General features: G+C 40.8%; 1 protein-coding gene across 1 annotated transcript in view; it reads right to left on the bottom strand.

The window, feature by feature from the left end:
* Window positions 1-97: 97 nt before the first annotated feature.
* The window catches only part of LOC144505208 (fibroblast growth factor receptor 4-like), a 56756-nt gene continuing 29444 nt past the window's right edge, over window positions 98-27409 (bottom strand). The window contains exons 3-18 of the mRNA XM_078231186.1: window positions 25438-25701; window positions 23811-23900; window positions 21732-21901; window positions 19666-19789; window positions 18253-18443; window positions 17823-17961; window positions 16806-16999; window positions 15307-15452; window positions 14573-14694; window positions 12420-12530; window positions 11326-11516; window positions 10591-10713; window positions 9714-9784; window positions 8488-8625; window positions 4342-4447; window positions 98-1161 (exon numbers count right to left, since the gene is read on the bottom strand). Coding sequence (XP_078087312.1) covers window positions 1003-1161; window positions 4342-4447; window positions 8488-8625; window positions 9714-9784; window positions 10591-10713; window positions 11326-11516; window positions 12420-12530; window positions 14573-14694; window positions 15307-15452; window positions 16806-16999; window positions 17823-17961; window positions 18253-18443; window positions 19666-19789; window positions 21732-21901; window positions 23811-23900; window positions 25438-25701 — 2339 coding nt within the window. The 3' untranslated portion in view covers window positions 98-1002. The remainder of the gene's footprint in view (window positions 1162-4341; window positions 4448-8487; window positions 8626-9713; window positions 9785-10590; window positions 10714-11325; window positions 11517-12419; window positions 12531-14572; window positions 14695-15306; window positions 15453-16805; window positions 17000-17822; window positions 17962-18252; window positions 18444-19665; window positions 19790-21731; window positions 21902-23810; window positions 23901-25437; window positions 25702-27409) is intronic.

Consider the following 27409-nt stretch of genomic DNA (forward strand, 5'->3'; position numbering starts at 1 on the left):
TATGGTAATAGACCTTGCAAGACCGGTCACTGTGTTTGAGGTGAAGGTGAATACAGTGAAACAGTTGGATAAATGATCATTCAATTATGCCACCAATCATGTCTGGAGCTTTAAATCTTAAATAAAACATTTTTTAAAAACAAGTAAATTTGAGTTGAACACACAATTCTTCTCATGGACATTTTGTGGCGAATTCTATCACTGGATCTTCAGAGCAGACTGTTCCAGGAAAACAGCCAGTCCGGATGTAATATTCATTGGGGTTGAGTGTACTGGGCAGTACTATAATGTTATTTGAGTTGATCTTTTTTATTGGGAATGTTAGTCCACGAATTTCATGTTAACCCACTTTCACTTGATCTGTTCCAATCATTGAAGTTTGCGATGAATCACAAAAGTCGAAGCATGTGGTTAAATTTTGGTACAGCAAATGAACTTTTTTTCCACTGGTTGATTCTTTGCAAGTGGACAATCCTGGATCTTAATTGTTTTTCAGATTCTTCTTCTACTCTATGTGTACTTCCTATTCCAGGTAAATTCTCTACATGTCTCTGATGTAGCAAGGTTTATGCTTCTTCACTGAAACAGGTCATCGTGCTGTGATGCAGCAAGTCCTTTGTTGGTGTCTTGAAGCAAAGCTCAAAATCATGATGATTGCCATAAAGGGTAAAGCACAGAACTCCATTGATAGGGAGTTCCACTGTTGCCCATGTATGAATACATAGAGATTCTCTTCATTCAAATATGGCTTTCATTGTCAAAATTATCAACCTCAAGTGGCAAGAATTTTAAGTCAGAATCAATGATGATAATAGTTTTACATAGCCACGCTGAATGAGAGGATTTTCTTCTTCAAAAGGATATTTCATTTCTTTCAGGATGAAGCAGATCTTAAGGAAATTCTGTTTCTATCCAGTTTTGAACCACCCCCATCGTACCACTTTGGTAAATTACAGAGGAAAGTAACATTATTGAGTCACAAGTTACAGAATAACATATTTCTCAAGTCCTGATTCTAGTGTTACAGTCATGGTAGTTAAGTAAGCAAGGGTCATCAGACAAAGGCTCATGGGCAAAGACAGAGTCATTAGAAGAGCATGTACTGTTGCTGTCTTCACACAGGGGAGAATACTGCTCAAATGGAGTGGAGAGGTCCAAATACTGTTGAGTGAGAAAATTCAGACACTTACTTCGCATCACAATAATTTACAAAGTACAGAATGTGTTAAGAACAAAGTTATCATTGGACTTTTACATAACTAACTGTAATGATTTTTTGTCTGTGATAGGGAATTGGAATATGAGTTGGTTATTACACTGACTTTTACATTTCAGACTTGGGTATGTGTCTCATCAGGTTCAATCCAGTTTTGAATAGACATTGATTCGGAACACAAAACTACCATAATTAAGCAAAATTTTACACTAAAATCTCACTACTGGGTGCTAAAGCAGGTGGTGCAGGAAATGGCAATATTTATATTGGTGCAGGATAAGTGCTCTTCTGAGGCTTTGGGGATGGGGAGGACAAAGGAATGTTTGCATTACACATAATGAGCATCTTACATCTTGTTGGGCACTTAGAATAACCAAAAAAAAAAATTACTTTTCTTTTACTTCTTTGGGGATGTCACAATTCATATAGATTATCTCAATGTTCTTATATTCAACTACATGGAGTGCTAATGGGTGGAATTTTCTGCTTCATTCAACAATGGGACCATGCCGGGCACTTAATTTGGAAGGAGGCAAATAATCTATTTCCTGACGGCAGAATTAACTGTTGGAATTTTGCTCTTCCAACTTTCCAGGTGGGTTAAAGTCGAGTCGAGCCCCCTGACGAACAATATTGAGAACTCCATTTGCATGCATGTGCATGTCATGCATGCCCATTAAAAGGCCACCTTATCAGAATTAAGATTGCCTCTAAATTAAGCTCTAAATTTAGCAAGAGTTTAGAACACTCAGTTTTATGACTGTATACAAGTGGCATGCACCTGGTGAGTTTCACCTTTTCCATGACTTTGAGGTCCATAGATGGGGAAAAGGGGGAAGAATGTCTGCTAAAGGGATGAATGCTGAGGGAAGGAACAGAGGTGGAGTGCCTTCAAGGACAGAGTCAATGGTGTCACTGTTGGGGTCCTGGGAGGAGAGGTCAGGAAACAGTCACAGTCAGAGGGAGAAGTAAGATGCATTGGATCTGTATAGCTTTTCACTGTATACCAATACATGTGGCAGTAATAAATCAAATCAAAAGTTAGGTCCAGGGTGAGAATCTGATAGGTGAAGATCTCATTGAGTGGGTAATAGAGGGGGACAAGAGAGGTGGATCAGATAACAGGAGGGGGCAGGGAGAGAGTGAGTATGGGGACAGGTGTTGGCTCTGAAGGGAGGAAAGCTTTATGGAGGTGGATCATGGTAGGATCCAGGGTAACAGGGGGAGGTTCAAGGGTGTCAGAGGGGAGAGGAACGGTGATATTGGGTGGGTATATGGTGATGGAGAAAACTTGGTGAGTGACAAGGACAGGGGCAGAAGGGGTGGAGTGAGTTTGAAAGTTGATGTGATGTTTCGAAACTCATCTTGAGCACCTAGTTAGTCAGAGACCCCTTTAGGTGTTAGGAGGATCTTTTTGGGTTGATGGAGTTCAAGGTCAGCACAAGTGGCTGACTAAAAGGACACTTTAATAAATATGAGACAACTGGATGTCAAAGTATTTTCTTGTGTTCCCTATGGTGCAGTAGGTTTGCTCCCCATTCACAGGTCTCATAACATCGAGATCCCAGCAAGGTGTTCATTTGTTGCCATTTGACAACGGTTGCAGTCAGCAGCAGGGATGAAGGTGAAATGCCTCCAAGGGACACGGCTGGTGGAGGATAGCCAACTCACAACAATCCCCATCCTTCTGGGTGAATGGTCATAGCTGACAAGAGATTATGCGTTTAGCCTTTCTATACTGCCACGGCAATGATCTCTCAATGGAGTTTTGAGGGTAATGGAAACAAGCAGATATCTTGGTGAGAGGCTTCTTTTCATCAGCCTGGTCATAGAACAATGACTCCATACACATCTATGGAGGCTTCAATGATACAAGCTGCAGGCAACCATGCCTTGGGAATGGCTCTCATCCAGATGAGGAAAAGGAGGGCCCACTGCCAATTGGGACAGAGCCATGAGGAGCAAGGGCTTGAACAGTAAGAAGCAGTGGGGCCTTGAGACTGACGAACATGGTCCACTGCAACAGTGAACATTGTCCCAATGGGTAGTGGTGCTCTTATCTAGAGATGAGCAAAAGGCAATGCAGGAAGTGCCCTCAAATGTCCCGGGATGTGGTTGCTCACATCTGACAGCTTCTCCAATACGAACTGCAGCAGCAAGATTTCTGGTGGAGAAGTGCAGTGCTGCTGGCCTGCAGTGAGTGAATGTCTATCCAGGTGCTGTTTACATGTGGTGCCAGGACCTTCGAACACATAAGGTAATGGTGGGGTAGGTGGCTTCCATCCGCCCTGCCACAAAATTTGCCAAGCTCCTTGTGAATACACAATTAATGAGCTTAAAGGTGGATGATCAGGCATGTTCACCCACACTGCCACCCAGCAGGAATCACACCGACCATCTCACTCATGACTCGAGAATTTAAAATTCTCCGACATCTATCTTAAAGAGAATCAGATAAAAGTTGCTTTTTGGGTGGTTACCTTGCACTTCAGGGACTATTTGCTCTACTGCAAACAAGGCCATCAATAATATTCATTATCAATGGGATAACATCATTCCTATCTAAAGATGCGGGGGTTAGGTTGATTGGCCATGCTAAAATTGCCCCTTAGTGTCCTGAGATGCGTAGGTTAGAGGGATTAGCGGATAAGTATGTAGGGATATGGGAGGGTAGGGCCTGGGTGGGATTGTGGTCGGTGCAGACTCAATGGGCCAAATGGACTCTTTCTGCACTGTAGGGTTTCTATGATTCTATATCTGTTAGATGAATGGGACGGTTTGGGAAAGATAAGGTTTGTGTAGCAGCCTTTCTTCTTCCATTTGCTCATGGGAATTACTGGCAAGGGCAGCATTTTTTTGTTGATCCCTATTTGCCATTGAGAAGGTGCTACTTTTTGAGCCACTTCAGTTTGCAGGTACATCCACAGTACAGTACTGTTAGGTAGGGGGTTCCAGAACTTTGAGGCAGGGACAATGAAGGAACAGTGATCTATTGACAAGTCAGGATGATGTATGACTTGGAGTCACATTTTTAAAAGTATTTTGCTTTGGTACAGCAAGATGCACAGGGGAAAAATACTGCCCAGGGGAGAAATCATAGCATATGTACTATAAAATACACTAACCTCATCTGATATTGAAGTCAATACTTTGTCAAGTTCTGCCACCAGCTGTTTGAATGTTGGTCTCTGAGAAGACACTGCATGCCAGCACTCCCTCATCAGCAAATATCTAAAGGAGAGAAACATAATTTTTAGGATCCAATAACAATAGTTTTACAAAAATCACACATATTGGGTGGAACTTACTCCAGTCCACCACAATGGCAGCTGATCCCAATTAATTGCAGGAGAGGTCTTGTGTCAGTCTCCCGGTGGCAAATTAATCTCCTGTGTTTTAGTTGGGAAATGGCTTACATGTGATGGGATGTCAATTTGGCTTATTAATGAGACAATTGACAACAATTATCCTGAGGCCACTGGAATTTGTTGGTGGCTCAGGGATTAACTGGGAGTCTCATGGTTATCCTATGACTACCAAAAACAGCACAGCAAACGCTGTCAGGTTTGCCAGTGGTCTACCAGCTGCATCCCTATTTGCAAAAAGTGCAAATGGAATTCCTTGATCCCAATTCTCAGGATAATCTTTACTACAGGCCCTCAACATGGTCTTTAAAGTTTGATGCCACCGTTTCAACGTTCTTTGTGATTCTGGATGGTACGCAGTTGATCTAAATTGCTTTACTCCTGAACTATCCATAACTTCCCTAAATAACGTTGACATAAAATATGATCCATGATCTGATTGTATTTCCGTGGGCACTCCATATCTAGTTTAAAAAATTAAGTAACTCCTCTACAATCCTTTTAGCTGTAATTATTACGTAATGAAATGACCTCTGAAAATCTAGTCGACGCATCCATTATAGTCAACAAATATTGATTTCAACTTTTTGTTTTCAGGAGGGGTCCCACACAATTAATTAGGAACCTCGTAAAAGGTTTCTCGAATGCCAGAATGGGTATTAAGGGTGCTGGTTTCATTACTGCTTGAGATTTTCCTATTACCTGACATGTGTCACATGTATTGCAAAATTCTGCCAATAAAAATGTTTTTGTATTTTTGCTTGCATTTATGAACCTCTGCCCATTTTTCATCTGCCTGAATATGTAAAGATCTCCACTTCCACATTAAGACATTACTTTTGATGTAATAACACTCCAGTATACATTCAGATTCTTCTTTGGTGTATGCTTCTTCAGTGCATACAACAGAAAGATGTAGAGATAAAGCAGTTGTAATTCTGCCAACTTTCCCAAAGTAAAAATATTTGCTTCATCCTCCACCTGGTCTTGTTCTTTTTCAACCATCTGATCAAAAATGGTTTTTGCTAATTTCAGTGTCCTTATCTTTATTCTTTAATTTCTCCTATCTCAACCTGTGTCTTTGTGACCTTGTTACCACAGTCAGGAAAAATCCCAGGATATTCTTTTCCACTGGCTTTTCAACCACATTAGACATCAGATCCATCAGTGATCCAGCTATATTGCTATCCAAGGTAACTTGTATTCCTGGATAAGATAATTTCTCTATTACTCCTTCTACAACCGAACTCTCCAACCTCACTTTATATAATGGAACACTAATCTTTTCACCAGTAAATTCACGTCTTTCCATCTTTTCTGGCAATACTCCCTCTGAACTACATATCTCCTCATCTCTCACCATTAAAGATTGATTCACTCCCATATCTCTTAAAATCATAACTTCTTTATCTACTCCTCCCGGTACACATGAGTAAACATTAACCACACAAATAAATTATTTGAAGAGGTGTGGCACTTGCTTCTCAACCAACCCTTGACCAGGCTGTACATTCTTTTGTACCTCTTTACCTTCAACTATGGTTTCCTTTACCCCTTTACCAACCCCCACTGGCTTATCCTGTTTCACCACATCTGTCTTCCCAATGCTTTTCTTAAGCTGCCAACACTGCGACTTCACATGTCTAACATTATTATAATGAAAATATATGGGTATTTTTATTTCTTTCACCTTCAAATCTATCCTTTTTAACCTATCTTTACTATGTCCACTGTGATCTTCTTTGCCTTTACCACCTTAAGATTTCCCTGTTACCTAGATTCTATCCCTCACAGATTGAAATTGTTGTCGCAAACCAAACCTTGATTCATCAATGCAAAATCATCTGCCCTTTTTGCTGTTGCTCTCTCAAACCCAAACTGTTCCTTTCAGATCCAAGCAGAAAGCTGCCTGCTTGTCTCTTTAAACATAGCTCCTCCTATTAGCACATGACTCAGCCTCTATCAATCCACCTAATCAAACCCTACTCTGGAACCCCAGCGGACCACCCAAAAAATAAGCAAAACTTCATTCGCTCTGATTTAAAACAAACACCCCAATATCTGGGATCAATTATTCTTCCACATTCTCAGCATGTGGGCTGCCTGTAATAGACACAGCGGCACTATAAACCAGAGTTGAATTTTAAACATTGCTTTCACAAGAAACATGGCACAAATACATCTTTTAAAGGCACAGTATCATCACAGAAAGCAATTATACAAAGGTGGAAAGGAGGCAAGAACTAATGTTTCCACAGGGGCCAGATGGCCATCAAGACATAACCTGATGGAGCAAATGGCCTGGGGGTCAATTTCCAGGGTTTGGCACCAAGAACCTGGCAGCGGTGCCTCAAGAGTTCAATGACCTCACATCGGTGGTCAAGGTCAGTGAATGTATTTCCCAAAGGCATTTCTTCGCTCTGCTCCACCAATGAAGTTTTGCTTATTTTTTGGGTGGTCCGCTGGGGTTTCAGAGTAGGGTTTGATTAGGTGGATTGATAGAGACTGAGTCATGTGCTAATAGGAGGAGCTATGTTTAAAGAGACAAGCAGGCAGCTTTCTGCTTGGATCTGAAAGGAACAGTTTGGGTTTGAGAGAGCAACAGCAAAAATGGTACAGATGGTGCGACCAGGAACTTCTTGATGGCCAGCCCATCTTGCTTTCCTCACCCCAACTCTCCCCTTCTACAATTATGTTTTCAGAAGAACTCCTACCTGGCCTGCCAATGCAGCATCATTATGAAGCGCAAGAACTACACCAGACCATCAATGAAGAAACACCATTACTTGATCTGACAATCACAGGCACCAGCTCAGATATTGGCACTGAATATAACTTTGAGAGTAATATAGAGTTGGGATCTTCATGTTGCATGCGATTGGGCAAAGGTGGGGTGTAGCTATTCTGTCATCCCACACAGTCATAAACATATTCTGCTGGATAGAACTCAGATGATTGAGTGTTACTGGAGAACATTGATGAGCATACACATCGAGATGCTTGGTGTTTCAGTAGGCCTGCCATGGAACCTGTAGTCATCGACAACTTTGCACAGGGCATTGTGCGGAGCTTGGAGCCCATCCTATCCGGTGTGGTGGTGGTGGCCAGCTCCATTACAACACTTATGGATTCACCTGTGATGCAGTGTCTGATGTCCCCTGCCTCAGCTTCAATTGCAGCAGAGGTAGAACACACCCAATGTCTCAGTACTACAGTGGAAGCTCGAACAATGCTACTGAAATCCATGTTTACTGTCATGCAGGTTCAGATTGCTGCCAATGCAACTGTGTATCTCAGTGATCAAAGGGTCATGTAGGTTCTCACTGTCCAGCAACCTACTGGATTATGAGGATTGCTGAGACACTGCCCCAGGTGTGTGGCAGTTGCTTTGTGGTCAATGGACCTACTGCTCTCTCTCAGGATACTGGCATTATTGCTAGCACCACTGTCACTTGTCAGTGTCCCACACCAGTCAAGACTGCTGCTGTCCATGCCATGGTACTGCAGGGCAAAGCTAAGACATCGAGGCTGAGAGCTGCTCGAGGTTGCTAGCAAGGCTTTCTGCAGTTTTATCCAGTGACAATGAGGAGCCTTCTACCAGCCATGCTGCAGCCACTGGGGTAGCACTGTGTAGGAGAACTAGGAGAGGCAAAGGAACATGGAAAACAAACACTTAGGGGATGCAACCTAGTTGTTCTAGGTCCCTTAGCAATGTTACGAAGGGTATATTATGAACACTCATAACTTAAGTTTTTCCCACTCTTCTTTGTCATTAACAGTCAATTTCACACTCCCAGGGGAGCAGAGGATGCTGGATTGCAGAATCTGCATTAAAAAATTAGCTGAAAGAGGTAAGTTTAGAATGCTTATATATAAAACCAAATAAAATACTGTAGGGTTACTTACAGCTCATGTGTACAGTTGGATGGTTTGTCCATTCGATGGCCCTCTTTGAGAAGTTTGAAGAGCTCCTCGACAGGGATTCCAGGATAGGGAGAGCCACCAAGTGTGAAGATCTCCCACATCAAGACTCCAAATGACCATCTGCATTGGGAACAAACCAAGCATTCACTCTTTTATCTAATTACTTGAAAACATTCAAGGAAATCGTCCTCAGTATTGTGGCTGAGAGAATTTGCAAACAATGCACAATATGTTTTCACAAAATGATGAGAATGGCATAATGTGCAATTTCACTTCCATACAGAAAGTCTGGATTAATCACACTGTTCATAATTCAGTGCACATTAAAGTAAAACTCATTTATTTCAAGGAATCACAAAGTAATTACAGATGATGAAAGAAGTCATTTGTTCCATTTGCATTCATCCAACCATTCACCCCTTTATAGCATTCAATTCTTGCCTTATAATTAAAAGTACTGTACCTTCCCGTGGTTGGAAGCTGTGTCCCCTAGCTCTCATCTCACAGATTAATTTAAAATAATAATCTGGGTTAACTCTTTCTATATCCTTAACATGTTCCATAACATTATCTCCTCTGTACTGCCTCTAGCACTCTACCACCTTTCTTGTTTCTTACTGTTAGGCACAGGCATGGCTTCTACAATCAGTAATGACTGACTCAGATCTCTTCACCTTCCTAGCTGCCTATGTGACAGAGAGCATGTAGTCTGAATCTCCTCCTTTTTCCCCCTATAGGATAAAGCATGATAGATATTGGATGATTCAAACTATCCCAGCTTGCCTGCTGAATGACAGATGGCAAGTGGCCCACATCATCCTGCCTCCTCTAGATGAACGCATACAGTAAACAAACAGCAGTCTGACTGCCCAGTCCTTCCCATTTCAGGAACACTTACAACACGATTAACACTCACACCTACACAATATGGTATCTTGAAATTCGATTGCAACACGTTCTGCAAAAGTTTATCACATCCTGAATAAATTAGATTCAAAGTTAAATAGAAGCCTCCATCAGTAAAGTGTATTACTATTTTGACAGAATATTTAACTTGTCAATCCATTCAGTGCACAGTGTGATAGCACAGCACTGGCAGGCTCCTGTCAGTCACGCTAGACTAACTTTCTTATATTCAGTACAGCCTGTCCAGACTGAGCAAGGGGAAATACAATACTTAAGAGCACTTAAACATGATCAGTACTTACACGTCACTTTGGTGTGTGTACACTCTGTCAAACAAGGCCTCTGGCGCCATCCACTTTACTGGCAAGCGACCCTGGAATGAAACATCAAAGTCACCATCAGTCAGCTTAATATCCCCTTTGGACAAACACAATGTACTTTCACATCAGCATCTATGGCAAACTGTCAGCTGTGGTATCATGCATCAGGGTTTCAAATATTACAATGAACTATTTGCAAATAAATTGCCCTACAATACTGTAATCATTTATATTTGCTTCTTTCTTCCTTTCTGATATGGATGCGATTTTATTAGTGCTCCATCAGTTTTCCCAAAGTTATGGGGACTGTATTTAAATAAACAGAATTAAATCAAGGTTTACGTATTTAGGAGGTACTGGAGTGGGCATGATGAGTGTGATCCCAGCTGGACTGGAGGGCAGCATAATTGACCTGCATATCTGGGGTGACTGTGCTTTCATGACGTTTTGAAGTAAGTTTACTTACTATTTTTCATGTCACTGGTGGTTGTAAAATTGATTCTGTTTAACTGAGTCTATCCAATATCCTGCAGTTGGTGGGTAAGTTCTTTCTGTTTCTACCTCACTTGAAGTTGGTTACTTCTGTACTCAAATTAAGGTTTCGAGTCAAGATGACTCTGCCACTCTGACGAGGGGGTCATCTAGACTCAATGTTGGCTCTATTCTCTCCCCACAGATGCTGTCAGACCTGCTGAGATTTTCCAGCATTTTCTGTTTTTGTCTCATTTTTGTCCTTGATGGATTCATCTTTCTGAAGAATGAGTTCAACAAGGATAGGTATATGCTTGGAGATTCCTAGGAGGTTGGGCTCAACTAGTTTCAAGAAAGTGCAGCCTCTCGGTGCTTGTCAGGTACTTACATTGGTGGTTTTCTTGTAGTAATCAATGTTGTTCACACCACGTGCCAGACCAAAGTCTGCAATTTTCATGACATTGTCTTCAGTTACCAACACATTCCTGGCTGCCAGGTCACGATGGATACACTGCAAAAGGTATTAAGATATGTATTTAGTGTTTTCACATCCCTGTGCCACAGCACAAGCTTCCAAGCGATGGAAAGTAAAGAGATAGCACAGGAAAAATCTGACACAATGTGGTGTTACAAAGGGTATACTGCCTATTTGAGAGAATGCTCTTTAACTTAGCACATTGCTGCTCAATATGTTGCTTACTGGACAGATTTAACAATGGCTTTATTTCCAGTCCAAGGTATCAGTCCAGCAGCTCTCCTTCATTAAGCAGTCAGATGTAAATCATGCTGGACAGCTAACTGACAAGCCTGGAAAATCTAATGCCCTCCCTTCATGGCTGCTCTTGTTAAGTCACTGTAATGTGAGCTGTGTTCCCCTTTGCTTATGAGGGGTGGATGTTGTTTTTCAACCATCATCTTACTTGTAGAACATGAGAAAAGTGAGACAGTGCCCTTCCCACATTGTTTAGTTCACACGACCTTTCACCTATCCCAAGGGGGCCAAGACACATATCCAAACTCCCCGAGTTAAATGAGCAATCCACCTGGCCTCATCTAAACAAGATACTCATAAAGCCTCTGTCCAATTACATCACATGGAAAGCTAGATTAGTTGTTGATTTACCTTTTTAGATGCCAAATATTCCATGCCCCTTGCCACTTGGTAGGCACTGGACACCAGATCTTTAAATGTTAACTGTTCTTCAGGCACCTTTGTGATGTGAAAGTTGTAATCCATACCAGGAGGCCGCCTGGCTCTGAGGTATTCCCGCAAGTTACCTTTTGCTGCATACTCCACTATTACATACAGCAAGCCTAGGGTACAAACAGCAGATTTAAACAGTGAACTCTCAACAGATAGAATTTGACATTAGTAATAAAGATTGCTTGTTTATCCATTTGCACTTTGTACCCATCATGATATAAAATTAGTGTCCTCAGAATTGGCTGCCTTGATATAAATTTTATATCCAATGTGTTGCCAAAAATAGAATGTATATCTACATTGCATTCAATGAGTGCTGCCCCTTCTGTTCTTACATATAACCGTGTAATATTGTATCCTAGTGTTGTGATTATTTTCTGTTCCCTCCTTTCCTTAAGGTTGGTATAGTTATATTAGTACCTGCAACACCAGATTGTCTCATCAAATTGACCATTCTTCACCTACAAGCTTAAGACTGTAAATTTTAGCAAGCTATTTGAACATGGAAGACAACACAGCCTAGCTCTGGATGCTCCACAAGCTGAGATGAGCAGAGTGTGTTGCACTGAGCCAGTGCTTTCAATACTGGTGAAAGTTTTCAGTCCATCATGTTAACGTGACATGCATAACATACCAGCAATTGTGCCTGGAAAATCTCCCTTCATAGCCAGGCAGTGGAGTCCAGTGTAATACTAGTACTGGTGAGCGTAATGTATATGAGTGTCATTCTATTGTATCAGAGCAATATGTCATTTTTGGTGTAATATTGCAATGTGTGATGCTACAGTATATGTCACTGTATTTATATAATATTGTATTATGTATGCAATGCAGCCATGGCACTTGTGTATGCATAATTTTTACACCTTTGCGCATATTCCATAAAATGTATTTTGTATAATTTGGAACATATAACACGGCATTTCTTGTTTCTTAACACTTGTTAATGTATTGACAGTGTTACAAAATTTCTTTTTATTGTTCTTGGGTTTCTGCATCCACCGTAAACTCACCATCCTGTGTGCAGGCACCCAGCAAGTTAATGATATTTTTATGCTTGTCCATCATCTTCATCATTTCCATCTCAGAAATAAGATCTGCCAGGTCTTTTTCCGTAGCATCATCTAGAGATGAGTATTTAAAATGTTATATTTTAACAGTTTCCTTCAAATTTATTTTAGCATGTGAGAAAAATTACTACATTTTTTCTTTATTGTTTCATGGGACGCAGGTGTTGCTAGCAAGGCCAGATTTGTTGCCCATCCCTAATTGAGCTGAGTGATTGGCTAGGCTTGTTAAGAGGGCAATTAAGAATCAACATAACATTGCTGTGGGTCTGACAGTCACGTGTAGACCAGACTGGGTAAGGATGGGATTTTTCCTTCCCTAAAAGTCATTAGTGAAACAGATGGTCAACTATGATCACCATCATGGAGACTAGCTTTAATTTTCAAATGTATTAATTGAATCCAAATTTCACCACTTCCTGTTGTAGGCTTTGAATCCATGTCCCCAGAGCATTAACCTGGGTCTCTGGGTTATGAATCCAGTGACATTACCACTATTTGTCTAATTTTCCAACTGAGATTAGTCAGAGAACAGTTAACTGGAGTTGTTTGGAATATTCTATTTGTAACAGGGTGAATTATTAATTCTCCTACTGGGGTCAGCTGAGAGAGTTTTTCACCAGATATGAGCATCGCTGGCCAGAGTTTATTGCCCATCCCTAACTGCCCTTGAGAAATTGTTGATGATCTGCCCTTTTGGATTGCTGCAGTCTATGTAGTGTATGAGCGCTGTTAAGAAGGGAGTTTCAGGACTTTAACCAAGATCTGTGAGGAACAGAGATATAGTTCTAAGTCAGGATGGTACGAAGCTTAAAGGGCGACTTGCAGGTGGTGTTCCTATGCATCTGCTGTCCTTGCCCTTCTTTGTGTTAGAGGTCATGGATTTGGAAGATGCTGTCGAAGAAGCTTGGGTGTTGTACAGTCTATTGCTGCCATTTGTGAGTAGTGGAGGGATTGAATGCTGAAGGTGGTAGTTGGGGTGCCAATCAAGTGGGCTGCACTATTCTGGATGATGTGGAGTTTCTTGACTGTTATTGGAGCTGCACTCATCTAGGCAACTGGAGAGAATCCCATCATGCTCATGACTTATGCCTTGTATATGGTTGACAGGTTTTGAAGGATCACCAGGCGAGTTGCTCACTGCAGAATTCCCAGTCTCTGACCTGCTCTTGTAACCACAGTATTTATATGCTTGGCTCGGTTCAGTTTCTGGTCATTGGTAACCACCTGGATAGTGGAGGATTTAGTGATGGTAACCCTAATGTCAAGGGGGAAATTCAAGGTAGGATTTTCTCTATTGGGAGATGGTCATTTCCTGGCAGTTGTGTGGCATGAATGTAACTTGCCTCTTATCAGCCCAAGCCTCAATGTTGTCCAGGTCTTGCTGCATATGGACACAGACTGCTTCAGTATTTGAGGAATCACAAATGATGTTCAACAGCCCCACTTGTGACATTATGATGGAGGAAAGGTCATTGATGAAGCAGCTGAAGATGGTTGGGCCTAGGACACTACCCTGAGGAACTTCTGCAGTGATGTCCTGGGACTGAGATGATTGAGCTCAAATAAGCACAACCAGTTTCCTTTGTGCGAACCAGTGGAGCATTTTCCCTCTGATTCCCATTCACTCCAGTTTTGCTAGGGCTCCTTGATAGTCAAATGATGCCTTGATGTCAAGGGCAGTCGCTCTCAGCTTACCTCATGATTTCAGTTCTTTTGTCCATGTTTGGAACAAGGTTGTAATGAGGTCAGGAGATGAGTGGCTCTGGCAAAACCCAAACAGAGTGTCAATGAGAAGGTTATTTCTGAGTAATTACTGCTTGAAGGCACTGTCAGTGACCCCTTCCATCACTTTACTGATGATCAAAAATAGACTGGTGGGGAAGTAGTGGCTGGATTTGTCCTGTTTTTTGCATACAGGATATGCCTGGGCAATTTTCCCTATTGTCTGGTAAATGTTGGTGTTGTTGCTGTATCTGAACATCTTGGCTCAGGCCAGGTCTCCAGTAGACTGGACTATTATTATTTTCTAGTGGACACAACAAAGGAACAACCTAAGTTACAAGGTTTGGCATTCTGTGAAACGATCTCTTGCTTACCTTTCAATGATTTCACTGCCACAGTAACTGGTTTATCTGGATTGTCCTTATCAAGTCCATAGGCTTCTGCTTTAACCACCTGTCCAAAACAACCTTCTCCAAGAGGTTTCCCCAGTACGAGTCTGGAAAAGGAACAGCAATTTCAGAGTTATACACAAAGCATGGTTGTAAATTTTCTAATTTACAGTTGACCATCTGAATTCTTTAAGCACTATTTTCCAAATGATGAATCTTCTAAATAAAAGAAATACAGAAACACAATTGTTACAGTGCAGTAGGAGGCCACTTGGCCCTTTGTATCTGCATCAGTTCTCTAAACAAGCATCGTGACTGCCTTTTCCTTGTATCCTTGCACATTGTTTCTATTCAGATCAAATCATTATCCAATGCCCTTTGAATGCCTCAATTGAACCTGCCTCTACCACACCTCCAGACAGTGCATTCCAGACCCAAACCACTCACTATGTGAAAAAGTTGTTTCTCATATCACATTCGCAATGGGAGCAGTCATTATGAGATAAAATACTAAACTCACAACACTGACCATTTAACAGATGATTTTATCATCCCCTGAACTGCTCTTTTAGCACAAGATTATATGGAAGACTGTTTGGTTCATGTCTTATTTAGGCCCATCTGTGCTTGAGCCACTTGCCCTCTGTCCAGATCACAAGGTGTGATGTTAAACATTCTGTCTGCAGCCCATCCTATCTCCTTCTCCCCATCACACTTACTTATCTCGATGGAATTCCCATTTTGGATCCATTGGTAACTCAAACTCCACAACACCTGCCAACATGAGTGTGCCACTGGAAGATAACCTTGCCACCCTCACCAGAGAGGCATTTGACTTCATTGAAGAGTTTGATTCTCGAGAAAACTGAAAATGCAATAAAGTGCGTCATTAGACTTGTATATAAAATAATGCTTCAAACCCATTTATCTCCAGCAAGTCCCAACTTGTGGTTGTGTAGATTGATTGTACTGTATTTTGTTGGTGTGTTTTGGTTGTTTCCTATGATAGTGTTGATACAGGTTGTTAGTAGTATATTATTAGTGCAGGTTGACTATAATATGGTATCACTGGTGCAGATTGATAATACTGTGATATTGTTAGCGCAATTTTTCTATATCTTAATGTTGGTGCAGGTTAATATACAATTATACTGGTGTAGCTTGGCTTTAATTTGATATTGTCGGTGCCGATTGATAGTATTGCGGTATTGGTATAGGTTGGCTGTAATTTGAGTGTTGGTGCAGGTTTGGTAGTATTGTGATTGTGTCGGTGCAGTTTTGTTGCATCCTGTGTTGGTGAAGGTTGACTGCTCTGCACTAATATTCAGGGAGATTATGGGGTGAAGGGCCTCTTTCTGTGTTGAATGACTCTATGACCAATAGTTTTAATGCCATTCAAGGTAATAAATCACTATTGATGATGTTGCCATATAACCACAAGGTTTTTGTCAATTTCTTCATTGTGGAGCTTTTAACCTTCAATAAAATATTAACATATCAAATATTTACACGATAACATTACCAACTATGATTTCAGACCATGGAATGTGTTTTGGGTGTGTACGTCTGTACAAAAAAATGTAGATTGTGGTAAGTTAGCCAGTCTTAGTCACAGTGCTCATAGGTGGCAGGTCTCAGCATCCTTTGATTCGAGGAAAGATTCGGCCAGAATTGCTTCTCCCAATTGGTGTTTAGCGACCGCTTATTGATATTAATAATGTTGGGTGAGAGCAGGATCAGACTTTGATATGATGCCTTCCATCAACATGACAGAACAGCCTGTCACATATAAAGAATTATTATTTGGGCAAGGTAGGGGAGGGCCGTCGGTGCCCATGCAGCCAACAGTATCCTCCAGAGCTGAAGAAGAGGGAAAAAGAGGAATGGGGAGCAAGTAGTAAGTTGCCACGTCAAATATAAAACATAGCCATAAAAGAGGAATTGACACTCAATAGAAGTGTTTCTGCACTTTAGGAGTTGCTTATTTTCAGGCATTATTCACATTGTTGACTGATGCGTTGGGTAATACCCAAGATTCAGGACAATGATAAATTAATAAAATGATAATAAACACACAATTGTATTATTAATACATAATACACACAATTATATTATTCAAAAACTAAGATGATACTCTTAGTTATCTCCCATTAATAAAATACAGTAGCAGTTTTTGTTAATTTCTTTTAACATAAATTATTGTTTGGAGTCTAATTACCTGTCTTTTGAAAGGGAACTTGGAAAGTTTCTGCACTGGGAGTGGGTCAAAAGCTCTCTTGGTGGACCTTGCCTGCATCCTGCACAATATAACAATGACCACTGACAAGATGATGGCCAGAGAGGTAGCAGCATAAATCAAGATGTCTGTGTATTTAGCTCCAGAGGAGTCAGCTGTTTTCAGGGATTCTTCTTCTACAAAAAACGACATAGAACAACTCTCATGAATATTTTTTACAGCTTACATTTATAACAATAGAGATTATTGAGCCAGCATTGAAGATATGTCAAACAGCAAAAACTGTGTGCCATTGGTTCCTAACTTAGTCTATCACTATCCACAGAGCGTCAAAGGTAATAAGCAGATTAGCTGTCGGCATTTCCTTATACATAAAACTACATTGTTTTCAAACAAAAGTCCATTTTGGAATGGTGCAGGTGGACAGATTAGATTGCTGGGGTCATTGTACCATGTTTCCTCACCTCAGAATCAGCATGGGAGGACCACCCATCCCAGGCCTGCGGGGTCTACGTTACTTTTGAAAACGTGTTCTGATGATGTAATCAGCATCACAACACCATTTTAACTAAAACTGGAGAGGCATGGTTAGGCCAAACTTGGCAGCGGGATGTGGCGGGAATTAATGGAGAAGCCAAAAGAGGTCATGGTAAGTATTTACATTTACATTTACTGCAGATTACTTGTGCTTCCCCAGACCATGCAAGAAATCCTCCGATTTCCCAAGCCCCAGCATCTGTGAACTCCCTCACTGCATGAACATTGTGTTAATCACCATTTATTTGTGTGCGTGTGTTCTTGGGTTCATGTCTCATTTTCTGTTACGGCCATTGCGCTGATATCCCACCCCACCCCAACTTGCCAGAGTTTCCATCTCATTTCCTTCCAACCATTCCACCCAAAGTCAAGATTGATCCTACAACCCTTTCAGCACACACTTAATTCACCTCCTGTTTCAACTGGTTCATATTGGTCCTATCTAATAGGTAGAGTACGCACCTGGTAAAACTGTCAGCCATGCTGAATGGTAAGAGATCCCAATAGAATTGCCTGCCAAGCAGGTGTACTCTCCTGCATCCTCAAATGTGACATTATGCAAGTAGAGGACTTCAATTTCAGTACTGTTAATATCAGCAGTCTGTGAAGAGAGGAAAAATAAATGAATTGGCTTAGGAATAATATTAAACCGAGGGCAACGCGTATAAACTTTGTTCTGCAGGTGCATGATATTGGATTACAGGGAGATGAAACAGGAAATAACTTAGCTATGATAGCATTATTTTTGCCAAAATAACAATAATGGCATGCAACTGTAAAGATTATTTGAGAACCAGCTTCTCCACAAAGTGTACGGTAATTGATTGATTAGAAACAGTTTTAGAATGTTTACAGTCCCTAAAATGATCAATTTGTTGACCCACATACCTACCTTTAAAACCTGGACATAAGGAACCTCATCTGGTCCATATTTACTGCCATTCACCTCCACATGTTTCAGCCACTGGATGTGAGGCTGGGCATCACTGAAAACTCTGCAGTGAAATTCTACATTGCTTCCCACCACCACAGATTTGTTAGCTGGCAATCCAACCTGCAGGATAGGTCGATGAGGAGACCTTTCTGTGGATAGAAGAAGTTATTGTATATATAGAAATACGCGCACAAATACAGTTTAGAACTACTAATACTCAAGCCCTATTTATTTTTGTCTCTGCATTTGTTTAGCTGATTGTCCTCAGTCATTCTCAGGCTACTCTTAACAGGAAGAAAATGGTACGATTGCAGCATTCGCAATTTTTTGCCCACTGTTTACTTGTATTGCAAATCATAATGGAACCTGGCTGGCTCCTTCCATTCTTCAAATAATTTACAGGCAGAAATTGTCAACATTAATTCCCTGTGGTAGATAGATATGGTGGACAGATAAACAAGCAATGTAATAAGAGGATCAGAACAGCTCATAATGGGTTTCATTATTCCAGTTAACAGCATTGTGACCTTTCATGTTCCTTTGAAGATTTGTTGTGCACAGAGATCATGGTCAAACCCTACACTAACTCTAATTGCACCACTAATAACATCTTAGGTCAACCAGAAACATCATATCGGCTCAGATCCAAAGTCAACCACAACCAAGTCCAACAAAAACACCTGGCTTTCACGGAAATTTTCCAATCAGTTGTAGACTTTTATTTCCGTTTGATTCTTATCAGCATTTAGAATTTAGATATAATGGAGCCAATATTCCACAAGCAAAAATCTGCCATTATCAGCATAACAAGTGGTGCCTTTTTGCCCATAATTGCCTGACTCATTTGAAGATTATTTTTCACGTAGTTGTGTTCATTCCATTTTGGTGGAACGATGCTTAGTTTGAACATAATGACTGTAACAAATGCACCGAATATGGCTTTGTTATACATACTGGCTTGGATTTTCAGCTCACAATTTTAAGATTCTAAAATATCATGAACTTGGGAGCGCTAAAGATGCAAACATTTGCTCCTGGTGTTTGTAAAAGAGTTGAAAATCCAAACCAGTATATGTAGAACATTCCCCAGAAGGTCAAAGCATAGAAATTACTGTTGCTGATACTAGTGGAGAAATGTTTATTTAGTCTGTCAAATTGGAATTCCTCTGTTCTCTATAATAGAAATATATATTTATTTTAGAGCAACACAACGCAAATATTCAGAGTAACTTCTGATTGCAGAATATTTCAAAATAATTATCAGTATTCACAGAACTAAGAAGCAATGTTTATTAGATATCTGAGCCAACATTTTATTATCTCTCCCAATTCCCATATCAGCTGCTTCTCCCCGAATCACTCCAGCCTTACCCAACACCTCCAGTTGGTAACTGTGATTGATGCTGCCATACTTGTTCTCCACCACACAGGTATAGTTGCCACGGTCAGATGGCACAACGCTCTCCATCACCAAGCTCCAACGCTGATGGCGTAGCTGATGGGATAAATTAAATTAAAAATTTGGAAAAATTAAAAAGACGACAAATTTGTGAAATACACTAAAAAAGTTCAGACAAGAAATTAAATTAAGACTTTCTGGGCTGTACTGCTTGCCTACATGTTTACTTTATCATTGAGTTTGGATTAGAGTCAATTGATCAAGAAGGATTATTGTACACATGTAAATGCTGTAGCCGACTAGTGAGTATTTGTTGGGTTTCTGCCAAGGAAACTTTGCTTAACATTTAAACTCTCATATTTGATTTGGCAATGCTTTTGGGATAATGTATAACCATGTTTATCATGATGACATCATGTGTAAGTGATGTGATCATATGTTTTCAGTTGATATAAACAAGGTTTGCCAAACAAATTTTCCTGAAGACAATGTTCCTTTAGCTTCAACAGTATTGCTAAGGCAACATGACTGTTAGCAATCTCAAAAAAGGCAAAGGTTGACAGAGTCAGGCAGACAGTTGAAGTCTCCCAGTCCTCATGCTGAACTGTAAAGCTGAGAGAATTTGTCCTCAGCCCCATCACCTCTACCCCTCCAAACCTGCCTGATTCCTGCTCTGGATTAAGATTTGGGCTATAGAGGCTGAATCTGTCATTCTGTTTTACATCATTCACTGTTTGGCCTTGTTCTCACCAAATAAATAAATTTAATTTACATTATCTTGTCCTTGGGGCATTCAAAGTGTCTTGCAACCAATAAATTAATTTCTGTAAAGTAAGCAAACACAACAGCCAATTTGTATACACTAAGATTTTAGAAACAGCCGTGAATTAGGAAAATGATCAGTTATCTTGTTTTTGGCGATTTTGAGTGGAAAAACTCCCTGCTCTTCTCCAAATAGTGTTATTGGATCTTTTACTTGTCTGAACAGGAAAACAGACTTTGTTGATAAATATTGGCCGGAATGCTCCCAAAAAAATTCTAAGTGTCAAACTTGCATGAAAACGGGAGTAATTCACGCTGTTTTTTTCACTGGGAGTTTAGAGAAGAATTTCCCACACTCTGCACTGCAGAGGTCGCAAGGGTGTATATCATTAATGTGGCCTATTCCCGCCTGAGAGGCCGGCAGCTTAGCGCTGAGCTGGCCACTGCGCATGCGCCGATCTATCAGTGCCGAGATTGGCACATGCGCAGTGACCCCGCACTGCCAGCCACCAGATGACTGGCCAGCTCGCTCGTTAACTAGCCTCGCGAACCTCACACTGCCGGCTCTCCAAGCCCCTCCATGGACTGACTGCTGCCTTCCCCCCCCTGACCATTCCCACCCCCCCGATCTCCAGTCCCACCCCACCCACCCACACATCTGACCCCCCACCTGCAACCCCACCCCAACAGCAGGCTGACACCCTCCCCCTACCACCATCACCCCCCCCAGATCGCTGGCCTCCCAGCACCGAATTTCCAGTGGCAGGAACGCATGCACAAACCCCGCATCAGCTGACGTGAGAATCTCAAAGCCCACTGCACTAATTTTTTACAGCAGCAGGGTGGGAGAATCGCAGCCATTCTTTCGAGATATGAGAGGCCTAGACAGACTGCCAGGAATTTGACATATATACATCACAATTATGCCAATCATAAGCTTTGCTTATAAATCATTAAATCAATCATAGAATCCCTACAGTGTAGGAGGCCATTTGGCCCACAGAGCCTGCACTGACAACAATATCCTGCAGGCTCTATCCCTGTAACCCCACACATTTACCCTAAAACTCCCCCGACACTAAGGGACAATTTACCATGGCCAATCCACACAGACACGGGGAGAACTTGCAAACTCCACACAGACAGACAACCACCCAAGGCCAGAATCATTGACGCTGTGAGACAGCAGTTCTGTATTTAAATTCAGAACTTGAATTGTGATCATTCTGAACCCTTAACTCCAATTATGTTGTGCATTGGTGAAAATGAGTTATACCTTAATGCCTCCGATCCTCTGTTCTCCCCTGAACTCCCTGCCATTCTTCAACCAGCGTATTGTGGGAATGGGATTTCCGGCAGCGGGGCAACGAAATTTCACTGTATTTGCAGCTGGAACCACATGCAGGTGCTTCTCCATACGCTCAAAATGTGTCCAGTAAGGTGTTCCTGTGTTTGAGAGGTGGGGGGAACCAGGAAGGAAAGCTCTTCAGTTAGAAATTAATTAGAGAATAATAGACTTGTATGTATTCTGACAGTGAGAAATACAGCTCAAATTGAAACTATAATTATGTGGAACACGACTACTGTTAGGTATGAAACTTAAGAGCTGGATCAGTGTCTCTAAAAAATTATGGACAAGAGGGAAAACTGATCCTGTACTCCTGGTGAGAGCTCCACTTGAAATGAATATAGGTTAGAGAATTGACATAAAGTGTTAGAAGTATCCCTGACCTGCACTCACTTTGAACAAGGCTCCACTCTGGTAGCACAGATCAGTGAATTTATCTTGTACGATATGAAAAACATTTTAATGTTTACTTAATCAATTCATTCTTTCGTTCAAGGTAGTTTGAAATGGTCAAAATCCCTTTATTAATAGTAGAAGAAATGATCTTGCTACGGTATATTTTTGTAACACATGTTTTCAATGAAAGCACACAAAACCTCCATGCAAAAAAAAGGAAAGTATTTAAACTTATTTTGCATCCTTCACATCCACGGGACATCCCGTAGCACTTCACACCCAATTAACTACATTTGAAATTAAGCAATTTGTCGTGTGGGCAAACATGGAAGCCAATTTACATACGGAAAGCTCACACAAACAGTTATAAAGTAAATGACCAATTAATCTGTTATTGAGGCTTTGATTGAGGAATAAACGTTGGCCAGTGTAATGGGGGAACTCACCTGCTCACCAAGATCCAGGCGAACTTTATTGCTATCTTTCAAAAAGTATCATGGGATCTTTTACCTTCAGCTAACAATGCACTCAGGGCCTTGATTAAACATTTAATCCAAAGGATGACACCTCCAACAACCCTCTCACTGTAGACTAACTGCAATCCTCTTTGAAAGGGCTGACACAGACTCAGAGGGCTGAGTGGCCTCCTTCTGTGCTCTATTATTTTCTTAGTCTATGATTCTAATTCAAGCATGAACTTCAGTCAACATTTTATCATTGCAGAATGTTTTCACATAGAATCAGTCAGATGGCAATGAACACTTCTGGGAGGGTGGGAATAGGGGTAAAGTACTTAGGGTAAACACCTGAATTACTCCAGAATCTCTATCAATCTGATATATTGGACAATATGAGTCAATTTTTTAAAACTTGAATTTTTGAGCTCTATATAAGTGAAACTTAACAGTATCAAACACTAACCATTTGAAACTCATTCCAAAGTGATTGCGCATTCCTAAACATTCCTACCTAATCAGCTGTACAGTAATTGACCCAATTAGCTGGACTGGGAACTCCTGTGGTAATTAGGCTACACATTTAGCCGGAGACTGATCCTCAGAGACTGAACAATTATAGCAAAGACAAATTGTCACCCAAAAATACTCAGAGCAGTTTAATTGGAGAGCTCACTGGTTGGTTCTAGGGTCACTCAATTGCTTCTCCTAAGTTAGAGACATGTTAATGCTTTGAATGTGTCCAACAGTCCTGGGAATGCAGTTAATACTCACAAAGGGGGCAATAAGAGGTTGTAAGATTTGTGGTTGAAAAATCGTGTTGTCTCACTGTTATAATAAACTCATAACTGTTCATCCCACATTCAGCTAATAACCAATATGCAAGCCAAAACCAAGTTGTTCCAATGCAGCTTAGCATTATTATCCACTTGATAATGTGGATGGTTGCCCAGATGTGGCTTATTTACAAAAAGTAGGTGAATCTAACCAAGCTAATTACAGCCCTCTCCCAATCATCAATAAAGTGATGGGATAAATCATCAATGATATCAAGCAACAGTTAATTGGCCAGAAAAAACCTGTTCACTATAGTCCCCTTGGGACTCAACGTGTGTGTGTACGTGTGTATGAAAAGGAGTAGGTCTGAATCACTGACCTTTCTGAGAATAAGCATGACCATCATTGGATTCCGGAGCTGAATCTTCAGATCCACCATCTTCATCATCATCTCCAGAGGACAATGAATCTGTAATGATAAATGTAGGGGACATTAGGCCCCATGAAAACCTGGAATTTCATACTCTACTCACGCCAGTCTAGATTTTATGGAATGCACTGTAGTAACCGCAGCAAAGGAGCCATGTTGATTATATTTGACTATGCAATAGGTTTAATTTCTTCCTCCAAACAGGGATCTGTTACTGGTGCAGAGCTGAATTCCCTCTTCCAGTAATGGACAACTGCTAAGGAAATGGAGCCAGGCACATGGTAAACGGCTTTTCCAAGTGACCTTTCTTCATGCAAATTTAGGATGAGAGGGTCTGGGTGCTGTTTGAATGTGATGCATATCACAGCTCAATGGTCCATCCTGTCCTCACCATAATTGCGCATACATGCACTTCACAGAAGGGACTGCTTTCTGTATGCTTTGTATCCTGCATCAATTATACTGCATCAAATATATAATAAGGTTCTTCGAAAGATTGATATCAGCTGCCATTTTTGTGAAAACCTGTGAACTGAATTTGAAGTTTGCAATCTGAATACTGCTTAATTTTCCAGAATGCATGAGCACTCTATAGTGAAATCAAATGTACTGGTGGAATAATTTTCCTCAGCTTCTAGCAGTTTGCATTCAGTTTGATTGACTATATAATTGGACCATATCAATACAGTGCTATATAATGTACACTCAATGTATTGCACATGTATTTAAGTGATCCAACACTATGTATATATTATTAAAATTGGCACATCTGTTGCATCGTCCAATAAAAGTATTAATTAAACAATTCCCCATGAGGTTTACCATTCCAAAAAGTATAGATCCATGGTGACGGGTTATGTCTTATTTTAACATTGCAAGTGTCAAATCCTGCCAATAATAAATTATGATTAATTAATTTTTTAACAGAAGAGCCAATTCCTATACAAACAGAATATTCAATCTTGGGTCCTAAATTCTATTAAATAGCTGAAGGCCGCACTTTGAGCCCTGTCGAATAAACATGTCCAGTGTACATGATGAACATGCTGTTGTACTTTCACACCCGAATTCCACTTGGATAAATCAGACTGCCTGGCATAAAAATTAAGAAAGAAAATTTTATTTCAGATTGGAAAATCTGTACTTCAAAAACATAAAGGAGATTTTAATTATATCCTCCAGTATTTATATTGAATTGTTGTCCACTCAGCGACAGAAATGAACCCGTCCATGATTCAGGCCCATGAAAATTGGAGCGGTTAACAATAATTCAATGGCACTACCTCATGTTCAGTGCAAACAAAACCTCAAACCATTCTTAGCATTGTGCTGCATCTTTTTTTTTTAATTTATGAATTCAAACTATAGTCAAGACCTAAAGTGCAGACACCATCAAGTCTGAAAAACATTAGAAAGCAACTTAGCTAAAGTAGTAATCAAATGCAGTGTTTAAAGTCATACAAAGAATATGATGCTACGTTCCGTGCAGCACAAATGATTTTTTATTTGAAAAGGTATTTATTTGCACCTGGACGTAGATATCAGAGACTTTACTGAATAGAATTAAGAGTTGTACCTGCAACTGTCACTGTGAAATTCCTTAGAATCTCGCCTGTTCCACGTACTACACAAAGGTATAGGCCAGAATCATCATATGTCATCTCTACAATTTCCAGAACCTTCCGGCCTACACGCACCCTGTCATCAGACAGGATTTGCTTGTCTTCTTTGTACCAGTTGATGTTCACAGATCGATTGGTGTCACATGTTAACTTGAGCCCATCACCAATATTTAGGAGGATATGATCCTGGGGTTCTGCAGTTTCACTGCCAAACAACCCTATAGAGATGGAAAATTTACATTTTAAATATGACATGACTCATGATAAATTGCTTCAAATTCTCTCTCTCTTCTCTATCAATCCAAATCTGATTATACATCAATACTTCTGGCCTAAAGGAAAAACTATCTTTTAAAAGTCACATTTTTCTAAAATATTTTTGTGTCAACTTTTTACATAAATTATATGTCTCCTTTTATAATAGCAAACTTGCCACACTGTAATTGTTTAGATATATTGGGCAGAATTTTCCCATTTTTATACAGAGCGGACGGGAAAAGAGCCATTGAAGGTGCTAGCCCCAATGGTGGCTTTCTCTGCCTAATTGCTCAGAGCTTAATTTTTAAAACTTGATGGGTGGGTCCCATGACATCATGCTGGTAGCCTTGCATCTTAGATTTTTAAAGATCAGGATACATTTTTAAAGGCCACCCCAGAACACAAAGGTTAGAATGGAACCCCCCCCCCCCCCCCCCCCCCGTAACCAATCACTCCCATGCTACACTGCTCCCAGGCATTTCCCCTGGCCTGAGGGTAGTGCCATGTGCAGTGCCATCTGGGTACTAACCAGTCATGACTTTCTCCTCCCTGAGTGATGCATAGATTGGCATGAGGGTATGAGTGGCCATGGGGGTGAGTAGGAGTCATGAGGTAAGATGGGTTGGCATGGATGTGACTTGGGGAATGTGTGGGGTGTGAGGATGTGTGAGAGGTGAGGGCTGGAGGGCTGTATTTTGTTTTATTGTGCTTTTTTTTCAGCTGAAAAAGTCCCAGATCACCAAGGCTGACTCTGCTCCCAACTTGGGAGTGAAAAAAACAGGCCCCGATGCGTTCAGTGACAACTCTTAGAAAGTCCACAAATCAACATGGCCAGATGTAATATTACATCCTCATCTCCATCCATTGCTTTCTAGGTCAAATCTTTTCCCTCCTCTCACTGTTGATAAACATCAGGAATCTACCAGTGAGCCAAACTCCAAATTTGACCCCAGGTGTGGCAAACTACAACCTTGCCTTAGAGTTATACCAAACCATCATTTCCTCCTGTATAGTGCTACCAGGTGAACTCTTCATATTGGCAAACTCCCATAGCCTCATTGTAGCTCTGTCAACTTCAACAGCCTAATTTCTGTCTTGCCATGCCCTACAAACATTCCTCAGTGCTACTAAAGTCCAGAACTAACCCTAAAGTGCAGCTAAATGACATCACATATCTATCTATAACTGTTGTACCATGTGCACCATACATACAGAACCCTGTTTAGACAACACCTGGAATACTACAAGCAGTGCTTAGAAGAGATAGCATACCTGAGGAGGGATAGATTGGCCTTGAGGTACAACATAGATTTGCTAGAATGACACCCAGACTCCAAGGGTTAAGCTATGAGGAGAGATTAAACAAACCAGGCTTGCATTCCCTGTGTGATAATCCCCATGAAACTCATGGGGAATTTCTAATTGATCTCCATTTGGGACTCACTGAACGAGTTCCGTTGGTAACAGGCAATGGCCTGCCCAAATGGAACTCATTACCTGAGCCCTTTATAAGGCAGATATTGGGAAGGGTCTGAAGAACTGTTGTCCCGGTTAGGACTTGCGTATGTCACGGAGTAGTGGCTTTATTTTGTGTTTAACAATAAATACCGTCCCTTTCCAGCTGAGCTTCCTGAGTTATTACAATCTGGAATTTAGAAGGCAATTGAG

Source organism: Mustelus asterias, chromosome 16 (genome assembly GCF_964213995.1).
Source record: "Mustelus asterias chromosome 16, sMusAst1.hap1.1, whole genome shotgun sequence".
Classification (NCBI taxonomy): domain Eukaryota; kingdom Metazoa; phylum Chordata; class Chondrichthyes; order Carcharhiniformes; family Triakidae; genus Mustelus; species Mustelus asterias.